Consider the following 18,138-nt stretch of genomic DNA (forward strand, 5'->3'; position numbering starts at 1 on the left):
GTTAAAAACTGGTTGTACATACGGTGTCGAAGGTTTGGCACCAAACATAATAGGAAACTGAATAGGAGTAAATAGTTGGCGCTTAAGCTTGTGAGGAATAATGATTTATAGCTTATAGTGCTGCCATAAATTGAAAAATTCAGAACGAGTATAAAACTCACTGCAGCACCAAGCCGTGTGAAAGTCGAATTTTAACTTCTTAAAATTTGGACCATAATTAAATTTTTTTATAAGTGTAAATCCAGTCCAATCTAAAATTTTCGAAAAGAAGGCATATCCTTCAGTTTGTACGCTTCTTTGAATTGTTTTATTTTCTGGAACAATAGGTATGGCTAGTTAGTCTGCAGATCATAAGTTATTTTTAAAATGGATTTGCATTTTTGGTAAAATTATTATGTATCTTCTTCTCAATTTAGAATAACAGAAAAAAACAACAAAGAAGCCATAAAGTTTGGTTTCGCATTTGGGTTTTTGAAGTTAGTTTTTGATTTGCTGGATAACATTAGATGGTGTTGCCTTCCTTTTTTTGGAGACGAGCATGGGTTTTTATTCTCATATCTCCTCATGCTCTGATTTGGCACAATAAATACCTTCTCTTTTCTGCTATTAAATCTAGAATTAAGGGAGGGGGGCAGGTGGCTGAATTCCTTTGAAGATGGTCCAAAGACATATCAACAGAAGAAATCTTTTTGAAAAGTAAACACAATAAAAAGATTTATGAAATAACTTAGCTTTTGAGTAAAGATTATTAACACGACCTTGAAATGGCGTTGAAGAATTGAGGTTTCTAAAAATTGCCTACACTTTCTTTTTCAAGGATAAAATTTAGCCTAGATAATTATAAGTTTGTTTCGAAACTAACGTTCAAAAACTGACAGTAAAACAAAAAAAAAAAACAAATGGTGGGAGTCATGTTAGTTATCCAGTTGCATAATTACTTAAGGTTATAAAAAAAAAGATGAAGTGAGAAAATTAGGTAGAACTCACGTTCTGAAATCTGCATATTACATCACGACACTGGGGCTGAAAACTCGCTTATTTCGTTAGTTGCAGCGCCCCTCTCCTCAAGCCCCCTTAAAGGATTTAACTGAATGTAGATGGGTGGCTGTTGATTTGAACTTGTTTTTTACATGTTTTGTTAATTACATTTTCTAAGGTTTAAACCTTCAAGGTTTACTTTTAACGTTTTTCTTCTACATAAATTGACTTACTCTCTGACCCAGATTTGTTATTTCAGTGTATTTAATAGTTTGTTTCGAATGACAAGCATAATAACAGCATGTTGGAATTTGCCCGTCAATTTTAATAAATACAGTGATTAAATTGAATTCTAATTATTTATAGTGAGGTGGATTCTTACAAGTTACAAAAAGCTAATATGATCCCAGAGAAGGGGTCCCCAAACAGGGCGAGGGATTTGGCTTTCATAAAGTCCTTGAGTCAAATCTGTAAGCCTTTTCATGGACACCCAATTCGTATCGTAGCTGTAAAAATGTTGGAAAAGTAGTCCATATGGCACACGTTTGTTGAAATTTATGCAACTGAAAAGGCAACTTTTTCAGGGGAGAGAAAACAGTACTTTACAATGTTTGTGGTCGACAGGGATATTTACTTCATTAACATAGGTCTTTTTCTTTGGTGATAGAATTATAAATTGACAATGGGTTGTTATTTCTTAATGGTTTTATTGTGGAAATTCGATCACTTATTGTCTTTTATTTGGTTTACCATTTTGAAGCGACAGTGGTCGCACTAATCAAGGTTATTAATTAGGGTTCTGAGAGTAGGTTATTAATTAGGGTTCTGAGAATAGGTTATTAATTAGGGTTCTGAGAGTAGGCTCAGCAAGTCTTAATTTTGTGGGAGCAATACAAATTAGGAAGCGTGAATTTGAGTTCGAAAATCTTTTCCGAAATGTAACTTTCATATACTATTAGATTGTTGAGTGCCGGATTACAAGCAGCGATCTGGATCACTGGAATCCCTGTTTTCATTGAGATCAAAATCCAGAATATGAGCCCTCGTGGTTATTTTTATACTTAAAAACTGTTTAAACTGATTTTATCCATTAGAAAAAAGAAAACATTTGGAAATTGCTAAGATAAAAATATTACAACAAAGTGATCATCTAATGTAGCTAAATTCTGGTCGATTGAGATTGTAATGTGTATCTTCAATTTTACAGCACTGTTTACTTACCACTTTCAAAGAACGTCGTCGAAGTGTTTTGTAGGTTTTCTATCTTTTTAGCATATCCTCTGTCGGTAATTGATTTTTTGATGTTAGTTAGCGCACAGTTTTGAGAGCTTTTGTCTGGATGACAAGTTTGGTGTAATTTTCCAGTTTGCTTCTAATCTGGGCAGATTGTGGAGGATAAGGCTGTATCCAGGGGGGGGGGACCCCGCCGAAATGTTTGTCCCGACTCGTAAAACGTAACTAAAATGAATATAAAATTGTATTGATGCGTTTTTTAATTTTTGTAACCCCTTCCCCAGGAAAAAATCTTTTTGTAAAACCTCTCCCGAAAAAAAAAATCCTGAATACGAACTTGGCGGAGGATGTAAGATTATTTGTTGGAAGGAACTAATTACGTAATGATGAAAGTGAAAACTTAGGCTTAAATGAAAAAAGAGTCCAGAAATTGAAGTATTCAGACCTTGTGAGGTCTGCTTTTTAAATTCTCATCTAGTCTTTGTTAACGAAGATTCCCATGTATTTGTATTACTGTTAGAATATCGTTGGCTGGTAATTTAGGTAAAAAAAAATGTCATCACTGGCTCAGAAAATTGATTTAAAGTTGGTTGATAATTTCTCGCCTGAACCGACTGGCGCTATGCTGAATTCACGACACATAAAATTTGAAGCTTATAAGCTTTTTTTATTTGTAACTGATTTTTATTATTATTCTAGCTTAAGAACTATTTTGTGTAAAAAAGAAGTATTTAATATGGCGGTATTTTTGGTGATTTTATCAGTGTCTCCAATCTTTAATCGTGATCTTAATTGATTTAACTATAAACCCTGTTATCATATGTCAGGTGTATATATATTTTTTTCTGTATACTAACTAGGATTCCCTTATGTGAGTTCTCACTGGAATTATTTTTACAAGTTGTGTCTAGTTTAAAGAGAATTTCGCTTTGTGTAAATGCTAAATGCCCTATAGATAGTAGATCTCATTTTCGTCGCTTTCATTTCAATAGATGGTTTGTTTAAGTATAACAGATACAAAAAGGAAGTTGTTTGAGGGGAGGGGTAAATGACTTATGTTAGATGCTGATTGGCCATCTTTTCTTTGCTGATCTTGAAGTGGACCTCTGCCAATTTCTACGACTATGTTAGATGATCCTTTCTCATATTTTTACTCTTTTTTTTTCACGTTTCTAGTCTCTTCTTGCAAGAGCCATTAAGGCTTTATTTTATTTTCGCCTCTTCCTTTGGAACTGGGTATCATCGTCATTTTCCGAGGTCGTTTAATTTATTCTACTTGTTATGTCGATAACGATTTTTTTAAGCATAAATCTTGATAATTTGGCACCCAATATTTTTTTATCATCTTTTCTTCTCTCTTATTTTCTTGAATGATTTTCATTTTAAAAAATCAGCTAATTTAAAGTGTAAGAAAGCGTCTACTTTTGGAGTTTTCTGAAAAAATAGACCGGAAGTCTGGAAAAGCCAGCCATTCATTTCGGACTTTGAGGGAGGCTGTGACATTTTGAATGCATTTTGATTGGTTGAACTTCCCAGATGTCTGACCCAGTTTTCAAGAAAACGACAAATGTAGAAACGCTCAAGGACATTTATAAATGCCGATCTTTGACGTTATATATATATATATATATATATATATATATATATATATATATATATATATATATATATATATATATATATATATATGCTAGTAACTAAAAATGAAAAGGCACATCTTTGTATATTCGTGGTTTTACAGGAGGACAGCTTTTAATTGTATTAAGCTTCTCACAAGAAATGATTCTAATCAATGAATCAATGTAGAAAAATCTTTAGAAAATACTGAAATCGAAAATGGATTTGCTGAATTTGGCTTATTGTCTTAAGATAAAGAGTCACAAAATCAAACTCACATGTCCTCATGCTGTCATTTTGTGAATATGGAACAAAGCTGAGAAAAAATTCATTTAAAAGGCCCCAACATTAAGCAGAAAAAAAATATGTGGCAATATTAATACATGGTAAATTCCAAAGCTTAAAAAATAGAGAAAAGTATGATGATGGTGGCACTCGTTGAGCTAGAGGGAGCTGACACATTTTTTTTTCTTATCGAGTCTGTCTGTCTGTCACACCTGTGAGGCAAACCTGTCACTACGAATTCGACTATGGATAAAAACCTACTACAAGAATCTCTCACTTCCCAATTCGTATTTGAAGTAAAATTAAGATGTGCCCCTTCACTTTGAGCAAAATAGTATAGCGTTGCTGTACATCTGTATCTATATCAGTTATCTTTTGTTGCCTACATTTGTGGTTATCCTAATGAGGCTTGTTATTTCCCATCAATTTTGCGCTTAAACAGTGCTATTCTTTTAAAAAATTGTCTAAGAGCGCGTCTACATTTTGTATTTTCTTGTAAATTGGGCTTGACATCTGCGAAACTGCCAATCAATGCATGTCGTGATGGAGTTTGGCATAAGCCATCTTTTTGGGTTCTCTGTGATTGGGTGAGCTTCCCAGATTTCCGGCCCAATTTTTTAGAACCGTCAAATGATGACGCACTCTATTACATGATAAGTGACGATAAATGAGCATAGTTAGAATCTGAGAAGCCGTATATGAGAGGCAATAGAATAATAAGTATTGTTGTTGTTAGATGTTTTGGGTGTTGACATTTAGTGAAAGTAAGGGGGCGTCCAAGTCTTAATTGTAGTTTTTGTGCTTTTCGCTTGTAAAGAGATTATGTTCTTATGTATAATATTATATATTATTATGTGAGGAATTTAAGTATTTTATTGTGTCTCTTTGCACTCTTGTGTCGATGTTAGGAGCCTTTCGCTTTTGAATGCTGTTTGATTAAAATAAAGCTGGGATGAGTAGCTATTAAGGATGATTTCTATAGGAATACTTCTCTTAATTTAAGACCGGTGATCAACCACGGATGGTAATTAAGTAGAAAGACAGGTTTTTTCCTCTAAGTTCTAATTGCAATAATTAATTAGTTATTTCTTTTTGGTATTTTCTACAACGAAGATTAACTTAAACGTACTTGCGAAAAAATAACAAAACGAAAAAGTTTTGTTTCCAATTGAAAACGGAATTTCCTTCATCTTTAAAAATATAATTCCCTTCAACTTGCAAACTTTACACTTGTTATTTTTCTTTAATGCAGGGCGCCAAAATCACATCAAGGTTCCAACAGCAGCTGCAACATAGTAAAGAATTAACTCCAGTCTGCAGTAACATAAATTTGAAATATGCTTCGAAAAAGCATGCGAAGTAAAGACGAATCACCAAAGAAACTGATTCAGGAATGGTGACTGTTATTTTGGCTAATCTTAATAGTAAAAGGTTATTGCAAAGAAAAATTTATGTAATTACGAAAATAGCCTGAAACTCCTAAAAATGGTCTTGGGTCGAAAAAGAAGTTGCACCATTGAAATCACCATGGTTAAAACCCTAGGGAGGAGAATTACTGTCCCCCATCTTAAACAAGAAGGAAAATTTCTTTTTTTGAATGGAAAACAGTAACGTTTTCCTTTTTTTTTCAGGAGCTATTGTGCCGAACCAGTGGTCATAGAATATTACGAGATTCTGTGTGAGCATTAGGCCCAGCGCCCTCGGGGTAACTGTTTTAAGACAAAGTTCGGAAACTTGTCTCGTCTACAACTTGTTTGCAACCAGTTTACAACCAAAATGAAACGCGTCTCCGCCCATGGACGCGAGTGGTTGTGGATCAGCTGTGTTTATCTAATTGAGCAGTGCAGTGTGGTTAACTATGTTTAGTTCTGACAAGTAAGACTTAATTGATTACTATGAGTACCGCAGGTTTCAGAGAGAGTATTGGGTCCATCCCTACTTGGAAAAGAATGCAAAGTCTCGTCTGTTTTTAGCAGCAAAAGAACTGTCTCAAACAGATGGAAAATTTATTGCATTTTACAGGACATTGAAGGAATCTTACCTAGAGTTGACAAAAATCGTACGTCGGTTCGTAGAAAAAATCACTTCAAAGTACTGAAATACACTAGGCTTAATAACATAACTGAATAAAATACGTAAAAAAACTTCAACAAATAAGCAAAGAATTGATTATATATATATATATATATATATATATATATATATATATATATATATATATATATATATATATATATATATATATATATATATATATATATATGTTACTGCTTGAATGTTTCATTTGCCTAATTAATCCAACAAAAAGCCATTCATAGAAATAGTTTCTTTGTACTCTATGGCAAGATGTGTAGGCTTTGAAAGACAAAATCTAAGTTTATTTCCTTAGTTTTTATTGGTTGTCAAATTCACCAATCACTTTCAAATACTCTGCAACGCAACTGTGACCACGGCCGGTAGCTCACACGGTACCGATTTTATACTAATTGAAAACCAGTTTCATCTGGATTGCTCGCGGGCGGGTACCTACTCTACTTCAAGGCTATGGTCACGAAACAGTTGCGTGCCCAATCGGTTAGCAATTCTAGTCTAAAACAATTGCCCTATGGGCGCCGGGCCTTGCAGTAACTAAAACGCATTCCAACAATGCTGGTCTTTCCATGGAAAAATACAACAGCCAGGATGACTTTAGGGGGCTCCACCTGGTACTGTTGCTTGCATTAGTGACAGGGGTTTAACTACAGCTCAAGAGTTCATTGAGTTTCTTCATCACTTTGTCTCTATTGTATCACAAAGCGAAGAGAGGTCCCAGCTACTTATTATGGATAATCACGAATCTCATCAGTTGAAGCCATCCAGGTAACAAAAGATAATCATGTGGTCATGTTAATCTTGTCTCCACATAAGTCACACAAACTGTAACCTCTTGATCTTGGGGTCTTCTCCTCTCTGAAATCTCTTATAACAAAGCTATTTCCAGTTTCTCTGTTATGAAATTTCCCAGTTTTCTGGCGTTGCTTATCCCTTTCATTCACCCCATCGAACATCACTGCAGGTTTTCAAGCAACAGGTATTACTGACGACACTTTTGTCTATGGACAACTTTCGCCATCAGCGGTAACTAACCAACCATTGGGTGAGTCTGCATCTGAGCCAAGAGATGAAGACATGACTTCCTCAAATCCAGAAGAAGAAGGGGCTGTAGGCTCTCAACACACACAATTCACCTGCACTTCAATCCAGACAGTTTCAACTGTCATGATAAGATCATATCCAAAAGTACGTCCGTGAAAGTTCCGAGGTTCTCTTTCAGAGGGGTGCAACCATTTCAGATAAATATGTAGGGGTAGTGTACTGACCATGTGAACTCCCCTTTGTTGTTTATATTTTGTAATTCTCTTATAATGTGCTCTTATTTGGTCATTGTACAAAGGCCTCCCTCGGCTTTTTGAAAAAACCGTTTACTCCAAAAAGTTCAAGGGAGAGGCAGAGTATGCTCTGGTCTCCAGGTTCTGTTTCAGAGGGGTGCAACCATCTCAGATAAATATATAGGGAGTAATCTCCAGACTCTGTGAACTCCCTTTTTGTTTTATTTTTTTATATTTTTTTATGTTTTTTTCTTAGAATGTGCTCTTTTTCGGTTATCAAACAGTTCGTGGTAACGAACTGTAGTAAGGAGCGACCCGGCTCAATAGTAAACGAAACTCTAAAAAACGGAATTTTGATACTAAAAGATACATCAAAAGAATCGGATTTTTATGCTGATTTTAAATATATAAGTTTCATCAAATTTAGTCTTGTCATCGAAAGTTACGAGCCTGAGAAAATTTGCCTTATTTTGGAAAATAGGGGGAAACACCCCCTAAAAGCGTGTTTATTTGTTTTTTTCCTTTCCCCCAGGGGTCATCGTATCGACCAAGTGATCCTAGAATGTCACAAGAGGGCTCATTCTAACGGAAATGAAAAGTTGTAGTGCCCTTTTTAAGTGATCAAAAAATTGGAGGGCACCTAAGCCCCATCCCACGCTCATTTTTTCCCAAAGTCAACGGATCGAAATTCTGAGATAGCCATTTTGTTCAGTATAGTCGCAAACCATAGTAACTATGTCTTTGGGAATGACTTATTCCCCCACAGTCTCCGGGGGAGGGGCGGCAAGTTACAAACTTTGACCAGTGTTTACATACAGTAATGGTTATTGGGAAGTGTATAGACGTTTTCAGGGGGATTTTTTTGGTTTGGGGGGAGGGAGGGGCTGAGGGGAGGACTATGTGGGAGGATCTTTCCTTGGATAAATATGTCATGCGGGAAGAGAAATTCGATGAAAAGGGCGCAGGATTTTCTAGCATTGCTAATCATAAACATGAATATTTACAAACATTTACAAAATGTTTATTTACAAAAATAAACATGAAAAAGTTTTTTCAATTGAAAGTAAGGTGTAGCATTAAAACTTAAAACGAACAGAGATTATTACGCATATGGGGAGTTCTTCTCCTCCTAAATACATCGTTCTTTATGCTAAAGTATTTTTAGTAATTTCAACTATTTATTCTATGGCCTTTCTGATTCAGGGGTCATTCTTAAAGAATTGGGAAAAAAACTTAAGCTTTACAGCAAAGAGCGAGGTATTGACGAGGGGACAAACCCCCTCATATACATAATAAAAATATAAAAATATAGAAGTTTGTTGCGTAAGTTAATTCTTAAGCTACGTATATTTTTTACTAATAAAAACGTTCGTTAAAAATTAAAAGTTCTAGTTGCCTTTTAAGTAACCGAAAAATTGTAGGGCAACTAGGCCTCCTTCCCCACCCCTTATTTCTCAATATCGTCTGATCTAAAACTAAGAGAAAGCCATTTAGCCAAAATAAAGAATTAATATGCAAATTTCATTTTAATAATTTATGTGCGGAGAGCCAAAATCAAACATGCATTAATTCAAAAACGTTCAGAAATTAAATAAAAAAACTAGTTTTTTAACTGAAAGTAAGGAGTGACATTAAAACTTAAAACGAACAGAAATTACTTCGTGTATGAAAGGGGCTGTTCCCTTCTCAACGCCCTGCTCTTTACGCTAAAGTTTTTTACTGTTTAATAAAGTAGAATTGAGAGAAAGAGTCAAACTTTAGCGTAAATAGTGGGGCGTTGAGAAGGGAACAGCCCCTTTCATACACGGAGTAATTTCTATTCGTTTTAAGTTTTAATGTCGCTCCTTACTTTTATTTACTATTTTCCTTGCTTTTATTTCATTATATATAAAAGCCTCCCTTGCCTTATTGAAAAAACGCTTTATCCTAAAAAGTTTAAGGGAGGAGCAGAATATGCTCTGGTCTCAAGGGTCTCTTTCAGAGGGGTGAAACCATCTCAGATAAATAGGTAGGAGTTATCTCCAGACCCTATGAGATTTTTCTTTCGTAGATTTCTCATTTTCTTATAATGTGCTCTTTTTTGGTTATTTTACAAAAGCCTCCCTCGACTTGTAGAAAAAAACTTTTTACCCCAAAAAAGCTCATAGGGAGGGGCAGAGTATGTTCTGGTCCCGAGGTTATCGGTCAGAGGGGTGCAATCATTTCAGATAAATATGCAGGAGTAGTATCCAGACCCTGTGAACTCCCTTCGTTGTTCTGTGTTTTTTGTAGATTTTTTTTTAATTTTGTTATAATGTGCTCTTTTTCGGTTATCAAACAGTTCGTGGTAACGAACTGTAGTAAGGAGCCACCCGGCTCAATAGTAAACGAAACTCTAAATAACGGATTTTTGATACTAAAAGATACATCAAAAGAATCGGATTTTTATGCTGATTTTAAATATATAAGTTCCATCAAATTTAGTCTTGTCATCGAAAGTTACGAGCCTGAGAAAATTTGCCTTTATTCGGAAAATAGGGGGAAAAACACCCTAGAAGCGTGTTTATTTGTTTTTTTTCCTTTCCCCCAGGGGTCATCGTATCGACCAAGTGGTCCTAGAATGTCACAAGTGGGCTCATTCTAACGGAAATGAAAAGTTCTAGTGACCTTTTTAAGTGATCAAAAAATTTGAGGGCACCTAAGCCCCATCCCACGCTCATTTTTTCCCAAAGTCAACGGATCGAAATTTTGAGATAGTCATTTTGTTCAGCATAGTCGAAAACCATAGTAACTATGTCTTTGGGGATGATTTTTTCCCCCACAGTCTCCGGGGGAGGGGCGGCAAGTTACAAACTTTGACCAGTGTTTACATACAGTAATGGTTATTGGGAAGTGTAAAGACGTTTTCAGGGGGATTTTTTTGGTTTGGGGGGAGGGAGGGGCTGAGGAGGGGACTATGTGGGAGGATCTTTCCTTGGATAAATATGTCATGGGGGAAGAGAAATTCAATGAAAAGGGTGCAGGATTTTCTAGCATTGCTAATCATAAACATGAATATTTACAAATATTTACAAAATGTTTGTTTACAAAAATAAACATGAAAAAGTTTTTTCAATTGAAAGTAAGGAGTAGCATTAAAACTTAAAACGAACAGAGATTATTAAGCATATGGGGGTTCTTCTCCTCCTAAATACCTCGTTCTTTATGCTAAAGTATTTTCAATAATTTCAACTATTTATTCTATGGTTCATTCTGATTCAGGGGTCATTTTCTTATAATGTGCTCTTTTTTGGTTATTTTACAAAAGCCTCCCTCGACTTGTAGAAAAAAACTTTTTACCCCAAAAAAGCTCATAGGGAGGGGCAGAGTATGTTCTGGTCCCGGGGTTATCCGTCAGAGGGGTGTAGTCATTTCAGATAAATATGCAGGAGTAGTATCCAGACCTTGTGAACTCCCTTCGTTGTTCTGTGTTTTTTGTAGATTTTTTTTTTTTAATTTTGTTATAATGTGCTCTTTTTCGGTTATCAAACAGTTCGTGGTAACGAATGTTCTGTGTTTTTTGTAGATTCTTTTTTTATTTTGTTATATTTAATATGTGCTCTTTTTCGATTATTTTACAAAGGCCTCCCTTGGCTTGTTAAAAAAAAACCTTCATCCCAAAAATTCCATGGAAGTGGCAGAGAACGCTCAAATCCTAAGGTTATCTTTCAGATGGGTGCAACACTTTCAGATAAATATGTAGGAGTAGTCTGGAGACCATCTAAACTCCCTTCGTTGTTAAGTTTTGTTTTAAATTTTCTTATAATTTGCTCTTTCTCAGTTATTGCACAAAGGCCTCCCTTTACTTGCTGAAGAAACCCTCTACCCAAAAAAGATCATGGGAAGGGCAGAATGTGCTCTGGTTTTGAGGTTCTCTTTCAGAGGGATGCAACAACCCACGCAGCCTGACTTGAATAACTCCAATAATTTAATAGTTTTCTATTTACAGTTAACTAATCCAGTTAATTATCGGGTATTTTCAAGGCCTCACTAAGACAATAGAGGTCAAAGTATGAACTGCCCTTTATATCTTCAGTGCTTAAAATAATTTTTTTAAATTTAAAAAAGAAAAAAAAAAATACGAAGCGCTACGGCAAATCTTGCCTCCCCGATGATGTTTTTTGAAGAGGCGAAATTCAGATGAAATCCATAATCTAGCAAGCTCACTTCTTCTTGACACTTTAAATTTAGGGTATTCATTTCCAACACAAGTTAAAAAGCGAACTTCCCCCTCCACAGTAATTTCCAAAACTGAAGGTGAAAATAAAAAAAATTGTCACTGTCGCTAAGTGAGATTTCAGATAATGCTTGATCTTCAAGGACCATAGGAAAGCGTAAGTTTGCATTACATCAATTATCCAAATTCTGATGATTTTTAAGACTCTATATGAAAAAAGAACTCTATTTCAAGAGTACCAGGACACAAAAATAAGGACGCTACAGGCAAGGTTCTGGGCCGAAATTTTGTATTTCAATTTTTTTTTTATTTTGGTTACCATTGAAGATTAGTCTTAGAAACCTAGTTTATAAACCTTGATTTTTTATTTATTTTGAAACGTTTGGAAAAATAACCTAAATTTAGTTGACATTTTCATTTAGTAGGAAAAGAAACTATAAGCACAGCTTGAAAGAGCATGCGTACCCTATTTCTAAATAAATTGAATTTCCAATAATGATAAGAAGCATAGTCAGTAGAATTGACAACAAACTGATGAGTTTTTTTTCTGGAATTGTGTGAATTATTTAAGATATCTTTAAACTCAAAATTATTAATTCTACAACATAATAGCTGGCTTAATGATAAAAATAACATCCAGCTTCATATTGCCTTTGGATTAATTAAAAAAGAGTTACAGAAATAATATCAAATTAAGAGCTAGCCCTCTCCCCCGAAAAAATTAAATGAGTGGTGGATTGACTGGTTCCCTGCGTTTTTAATAATTTAGTTTCTTTTATAGTTTGCAATTTATGCAAAAACATTAGAAAAAAATTACAGTCTAGAGCAGCAATTTTAACTTTTTGCTTTAGATAAACTGCCAAAAAGTTTTCTTTAAGAAAGGCATCTATTAACAGCCAATTAAATTAGTCGTGTTTTGCTTTAGTGTATTTTTAAAACGTGATTTCTGATTTAGAAGCTACGGCATTAAAGGTGTCACCATGCAAAATAACTTTCTAGCAAAATACGTTTCATTATATAATAAACATTACTGATGGATCTTGTACACTTAATGTTTATTAAACAAGTACTTTCAGTTACAAGCATATATGAAACCCAATATAATCAAATTTAGAATCCAGGATAGTCCAGCAACTCAATCTCTGTTTCAGTTGTTTCTGTTGACTCTGTTTCGGTCGTCATAGATTCTTGAGTTGTTGACTCAGGCTCTTTCACTGGCCCAAGATTGGGTGTATCAGAAAAGGCCAAGTCATTCCGAGCATGATAGAGCTCAAAAACATGGAACTGAAAACAAGGAAAATTAATGCAATAGGGTAAAAAGAAAAAAAGAGTAAAAATATTCATAAATCCAACCTATTCAACAAAAGTCGCGTATTTTGCACTGTTTCAACTACATTTAAGTACAGCCCTAATCACATCAGCTAAGCATAGGATGAGGAGATATTCATGAGCACTTTTCGATCATACCAAGTATGTCTTCTCCATGAGTCTAACGCATTAGAGCACAAAGCACACTTTAACATAAAAGTGAGACATTATACAATCCAATGCGGAAAATATCTTGACTGTGATTCTTTTTCGTTATTTTTTCATTCTATTTTTTAACTATGCAAAACATGATTTTTTTAATTCAAAAATCGAATTTGACTTTTCTCTTCTTATTCAAAAATCAGGAAAACAAATACAAATACTGAATAAGCATTGTCAAATTTTTTAACTCTGTTAAGTAATTTTAGATCAGGATCTATGAATTAGACAAGTTCTATTAATCTGAAATGATACTTGTCGCAAAAAAAAATAGCATTAATATCTTTTTGTATGCAAAATTTCGTTTTAAAACCATGCATTTTTTAAGTATTTACTGGAGTCCAAAAATTAGTGCAGTATAATGTCCAGATATGAATAAATATCCTACCTAAGGCATTAACTTTAACTTGAGTGATCCCACCTCAAAGAGTGTTGGCAACTTATAAGAGTAGAACTGTTATTACACAATTATTTAAAAAAAAGAAACAATCGTCAATTGATGCTCTGATGTCCATTGATGTATTTCTTGGCATTTGTTCAAGCCTCGTAATTGTGTAGGGGAGAGTGTACGTATTTGGAACAATTACTTTTTGCCTCCCACTCCCCCATGCATTGTAATGAGGAAACAAACTTTTCTTACCATAGTTTGCATTAATTAAGAAAGTTGTCCCCAAGGTTTAAAACTGGGAGCTCACTGAGTTTTTAAGGAAAGGCATTAATTTCACAACCCCCCATTTTGTTCCAAGTATGGAATAGGGCTCTATAGATAGGAAAAGTGGTGACCATACTTGAGACAGACCCTAATATGTCTTCTTGATAAAAAGACTCAGCTACTTAATACAGATTATGGAGTAAAACTATAAAAACAGAAAGCAGGAAGTATAAATGTGAAAAACAAGGATTAAGAAAAATATTGTTCATATATTTACAGCTTATCAAATTCTACGAGGTCAAGAGGAATCACAAAGCGTCCTGGATGTCTTGTCGTCTACCCTGAAGGCTCAGAGTTTGCCAAGAAATTTATGATATCAGTGAAACTATACTAGTAGGAAGCATCAGTAGGGACAAACTTCAAGAATGGAGTAACTTCTAAGTCACTTCTGTTTTCCTAAGCTCTTTTCCTACTTAGAAAGAGCAGTAGATTAAAAAAATTATGCTCGAAAATCTTTTTCAGGTATCTACGACCCTCAGTTTAACAATATCAATCCAAAGGAAATAAAAATAACCAAAGAACAAGATAGAATCATCGGTTAACTGGTGGAACAATCTGCTTTCTTTGAATGAGAGAGAATTTTGAGCGGTAGGGTTTTCCCAGAGAGTAAATTTATTGCTTTGACAGAAATCTGTTTGTTGTGTGGGGTACCCCTTCCCCTTCTTCAGTCTAAGAGGACCACCTTATTCTACAAGATAGTATTTGATTTCAGAGCACCACATAGATAGTTATTTGCTTGTTCATGTAGTTTTGTCTAATAAACGTGGATATACCTATACTATTTTTTTTATCAAATTTTATCATGCTATAAGTACCATAAAAATATTTGAAGCGACAAAAACAATAAAGGAATTTTAATAGCTGCTTATTATAACCTTGTTTTCTCCCTGTTTCAATAAAGGTGCTGGAACGTATAAGGTTTTGCAAGGGCCAATTGAACTGTAGCGACCTAGATTAAATCCATTTACAAAAACAATGCCTCGACTTTCTGTCCAGCTACTCATATCGATAAAAGTGTCAGCTACTTCTTCTGAAAGTGACAGAATCATGGAGCCTCTAAGCACGGCAGGGCCATCGACATTTCCAGTGATGGGTTGGTATTGTGTCAGACTATAAGATAACAGAAAATTACCAGTTTTCGGCAGGAAGAAAACTTCCACAATAGAGTACACAAAATTAATTAGGGAAGAGGTAGAATACTTCATAAATAAAATGCTAAATTATAAAACGAATAATTCACGTGTAAATCTGGGAATATAATAGTATGTGAAGATAAAATGACCACTAAAAACAAGCCACAGGAGTAAAATATTTGCTACAGAAATTTATGGAACAATTTCCGTGCAATGGGCTATATTTCTTGACAAAAAGCAAAGGATTTGTCAAGCAAAAGCAGAAAGAAAATCTACTCCATACCGTTTTTTTTTTTTTTTTTTGTTTTTTTTAATTGGCCTAAACCAGAATCTATACTAGAAGACATTCTATACAGCTATGCGTCTACACTATGTTAAGCTATAAATATGATAACATCTATGAATAGAATATATCTATACTTCGCCTTGAATGATCAAAATATTGATTTTTTTGTTTATATCTCATTTTCTTATTTGAGCAACTTTACAACCCAGAAAGGGAAGTCGCTTTTTTCAATTCCAATTAAAAATTTGCATTTATTTTTTTGCCTATTCACAGATCCCGGTGTTACAAAAGTATGTACCAAAGAAATTACGGAGCTCAACAGAAAAGAATTTGTAGAGTGAAATGACATCATCTATATATATAAAAATAAGTTGTCTGTCTGTCTGTCTGTCGAGTGGCGTCATTATATGACGTCTGAATTCTTTCATCATGTACCAGTTCAAAAACGAATGTATTCAAGCCGAAGTAGCTGAGTTGGTAAAGCGTTATGTTCCAGGTTCCTGGTTCGGTCAAACACCTCAACGATTTTGAATTAAAATTAAGAGTGCAGTTTTGTTTGAATTTACCTTTATATGTTGGGATTGACTGTGACAAATCTAAACTCAACATATTCCAATTATTGGTTGTAAATCACTAAGAGAAAATTTATGGGTTTGAAGTTCGAACTTCTATATATATGAAGAAAAAGGAAATATTAAGGAAGAAGGTCGTAATGATTTTTCAATTTAAACGCGGTTGAATCATTATCTTAAAGGTCAAAATTTTTTGTATTTCTTTAAAATAATTGCAATGTTTTAAAGGATTATGGCTATGGTTTTGCATACGGGCTATGGTATGCCCGTTTCATTCTTTAGTTCCGTCATTATGACGCGTCTAAGAAATTAATAACAATAACTTGGTTAGATAAAATAACTAAAGGGTTAGATAAAATATATAACCCTCAAAAACTATAAATTCTTGATGCCCCAATGTTTCTGTTATCTCAATTTTAATCAATGCTCCGTGTTAATACCTAAAAGTATAGAATTGCTGCATGGGCAATAGAGCAGCATGGGCATTTTATAAAGCATAAAATGCTCATGCAACATAATTATTTTATTTCGTATTATATCAGAACGTAAGTTCAATATTTAGATAGTATATTATATAAATGCTGAGAATGTGAGCAATGCGATTTCTTTGTGCATATTTTTAATTATAATTACATTGACTAACAAAGACATACTCCAGTAACAATGCTGCGAATCACTGCAGTTCGAATATTGGGATACTTCACAATTTAAGTATTTTTCGGTCATTAGACAGAAGGGCGACCCCCCTCCTATATAAGGGGCACCCTTCTATATAGTTTGCTGAAATTCGTTCTGGCTAGCACTGGTGTTGCATAAGTTCCAAAATTCAAAGCAGAACTTCTATCGTCAAAATTTCTGGTACATTTTTATTGTATAACATAATCAATTGGCCTTTTAACTAACCTTTCAACCCATTCTGAATTAAACTCAAATGGTATGACTTCCCACTCGGGTATCTCATTGTCATCAAGGAGAACTGGTCCTTCGGGAAGTCCTTTCTTTTGGTTGAAATCCGACAAAACTCCAAAGTTATTGCGTCCCATGTTTTCAACCAGAATATCGATAACGTGAAAACCATATTCCACATCCTCAAATGTAAAACTTCTATTTCTGTGAATCAAATATTAAATTTAATTTTTTAACCTTCATCCTCGTTGGAACAAAACAATTCTTTTCTAACCAAAACCATTGCTCTAAAAAATAAAACAGACATTGTAACACAACAGATTTTTTTTTCTTTTTTGTACAGCTATCTCAAATTTGCAAATCTACAACAAGCTTATTCTAAAATCTGGCCCAAAATCCAAACTTTTTTTTGGCACTAACTCCATTTTTCTAACATACGTTTATTTTAGAACACTCAATTTTTCATACTTTTTTTATGGCACTTGGTATTAACCAAGTGACATATAGCAGTCGCCAATTCTGTCGGTCTGTCGGTCTGTCGGTCCCGGTTTTGCTACTTTAGGCACTTCCAGGTAAGCTAGGAAGATGAAATTTGACAAGCGTATCAGGGACCGGACCAGATTAAATTAGAAATAGTCGCTTTTCCGGTTTGACCATCTGGGGGGGGAGTGGGGGCCCGGTTAATTCGCAAAGAATAGAAAAAATGAAGCATTTTTAACTTATCAGCGGGTGATTGGATCTTAATGAAATTTGATGTTTGGAATGATATTGTGTCTCAAAGCTCTTATTTTAAATCCCGACCGGATCTGATGACATTGGGGGGAGTTGGAGGGGGAAAACCTAAAGTCCCGGTTTTGCCTCTTTAGGCACTTCCAGGTAAGCTAGGACGATGAAATTTGGCAAGCGTATCAGGGACCGGACCAGATTAAATTAGAAATAGTCGTTTTCCCGATTTGACCATCTGGGGGGGGGAGTAGGGGCCGGTTAATTCGGAAAAATAGAAAAAATGAAGTATTTTTAACTTATGAGTGGGTGATTGGATCTTAATGAAATTTGATGTTTGGAATGATATTGTGTCTCAGAGCTCTTATTTTAAATCCCGACTGGGTCTGATGACATTGGGGGGAGCTGGAGGAGGGAAACCTAAAATCTTGGAAAACACTTAGAGTAGAGGGATCGGGATAAAACTTGATGGGAAAAATAAGCGCAAGTCCCAGATACATGATTGACATAATCGGAACTGATTTGCTCTCTTTGGGGTAGTTGGGGGGGGAGTAAGTCTTAAAAATTAGAAAAATGAGGTATTTTCAACTTACGAACGGGTGA

At 34.7% G+C, this 18,138-nt stretch overlaps 1 protein-coding gene and 1 long non-coding RNA gene across 2 annotated transcripts in view; one reads left to right on the top strand and one right to left on the bottom strand.

The window, feature by feature from the left end:
• Window positions 1-1,573: 1,573 nt before the first annotated feature.
• On the top strand, window positions 1,574-2,083 carry LOC136029334 (uncharacterized). Its single transcript, XR_010618018.1, has 2 exons — window positions 1,574-1,761; window positions 1,814-2,083. It is a non-coding gene; the product is annotated as an uncharacterized LOC136029334 (long non-coding RNA).
• Window positions 2,084-12,714: 10,631 nt separating this feature from the next.
• LOC136029335 (beta-galactosidase-1-like protein 2) overlaps window positions 12,715-18,138 on the bottom strand; it is a 39,017-nt gene continuing 33,593 nt past the window's right edge. Inside the window, exons 9-11 of the mRNA XM_065707619.1 lie at window positions 16,810-17,016; window positions 14,791-15,025; window positions 12,715-12,960 (exon numbers count right to left, since the gene is read on the bottom strand). Coding sequence (XP_065563691.1) covers window positions 12,787-12,960; window positions 14,791-15,025; window positions 16,810-17,016 — 616 coding nt within the window. The 3' untranslated portion in view covers window positions 12,715-12,786. The remainder of the gene's footprint in view (window positions 12,961-14,790; window positions 15,026-16,809; window positions 17,017-18,138) is intronic.

Source organism: Artemia franciscana, chromosome 7, assembly GCF_032884065.1.
Source record: "Artemia franciscana chromosome 7, ASM3288406v1, whole genome shotgun sequence".
Lineage (NCBI taxonomy): Eukaryota > Metazoa > Arthropoda > Branchiopoda > Anostraca > Artemiidae > Artemia > Artemia franciscana.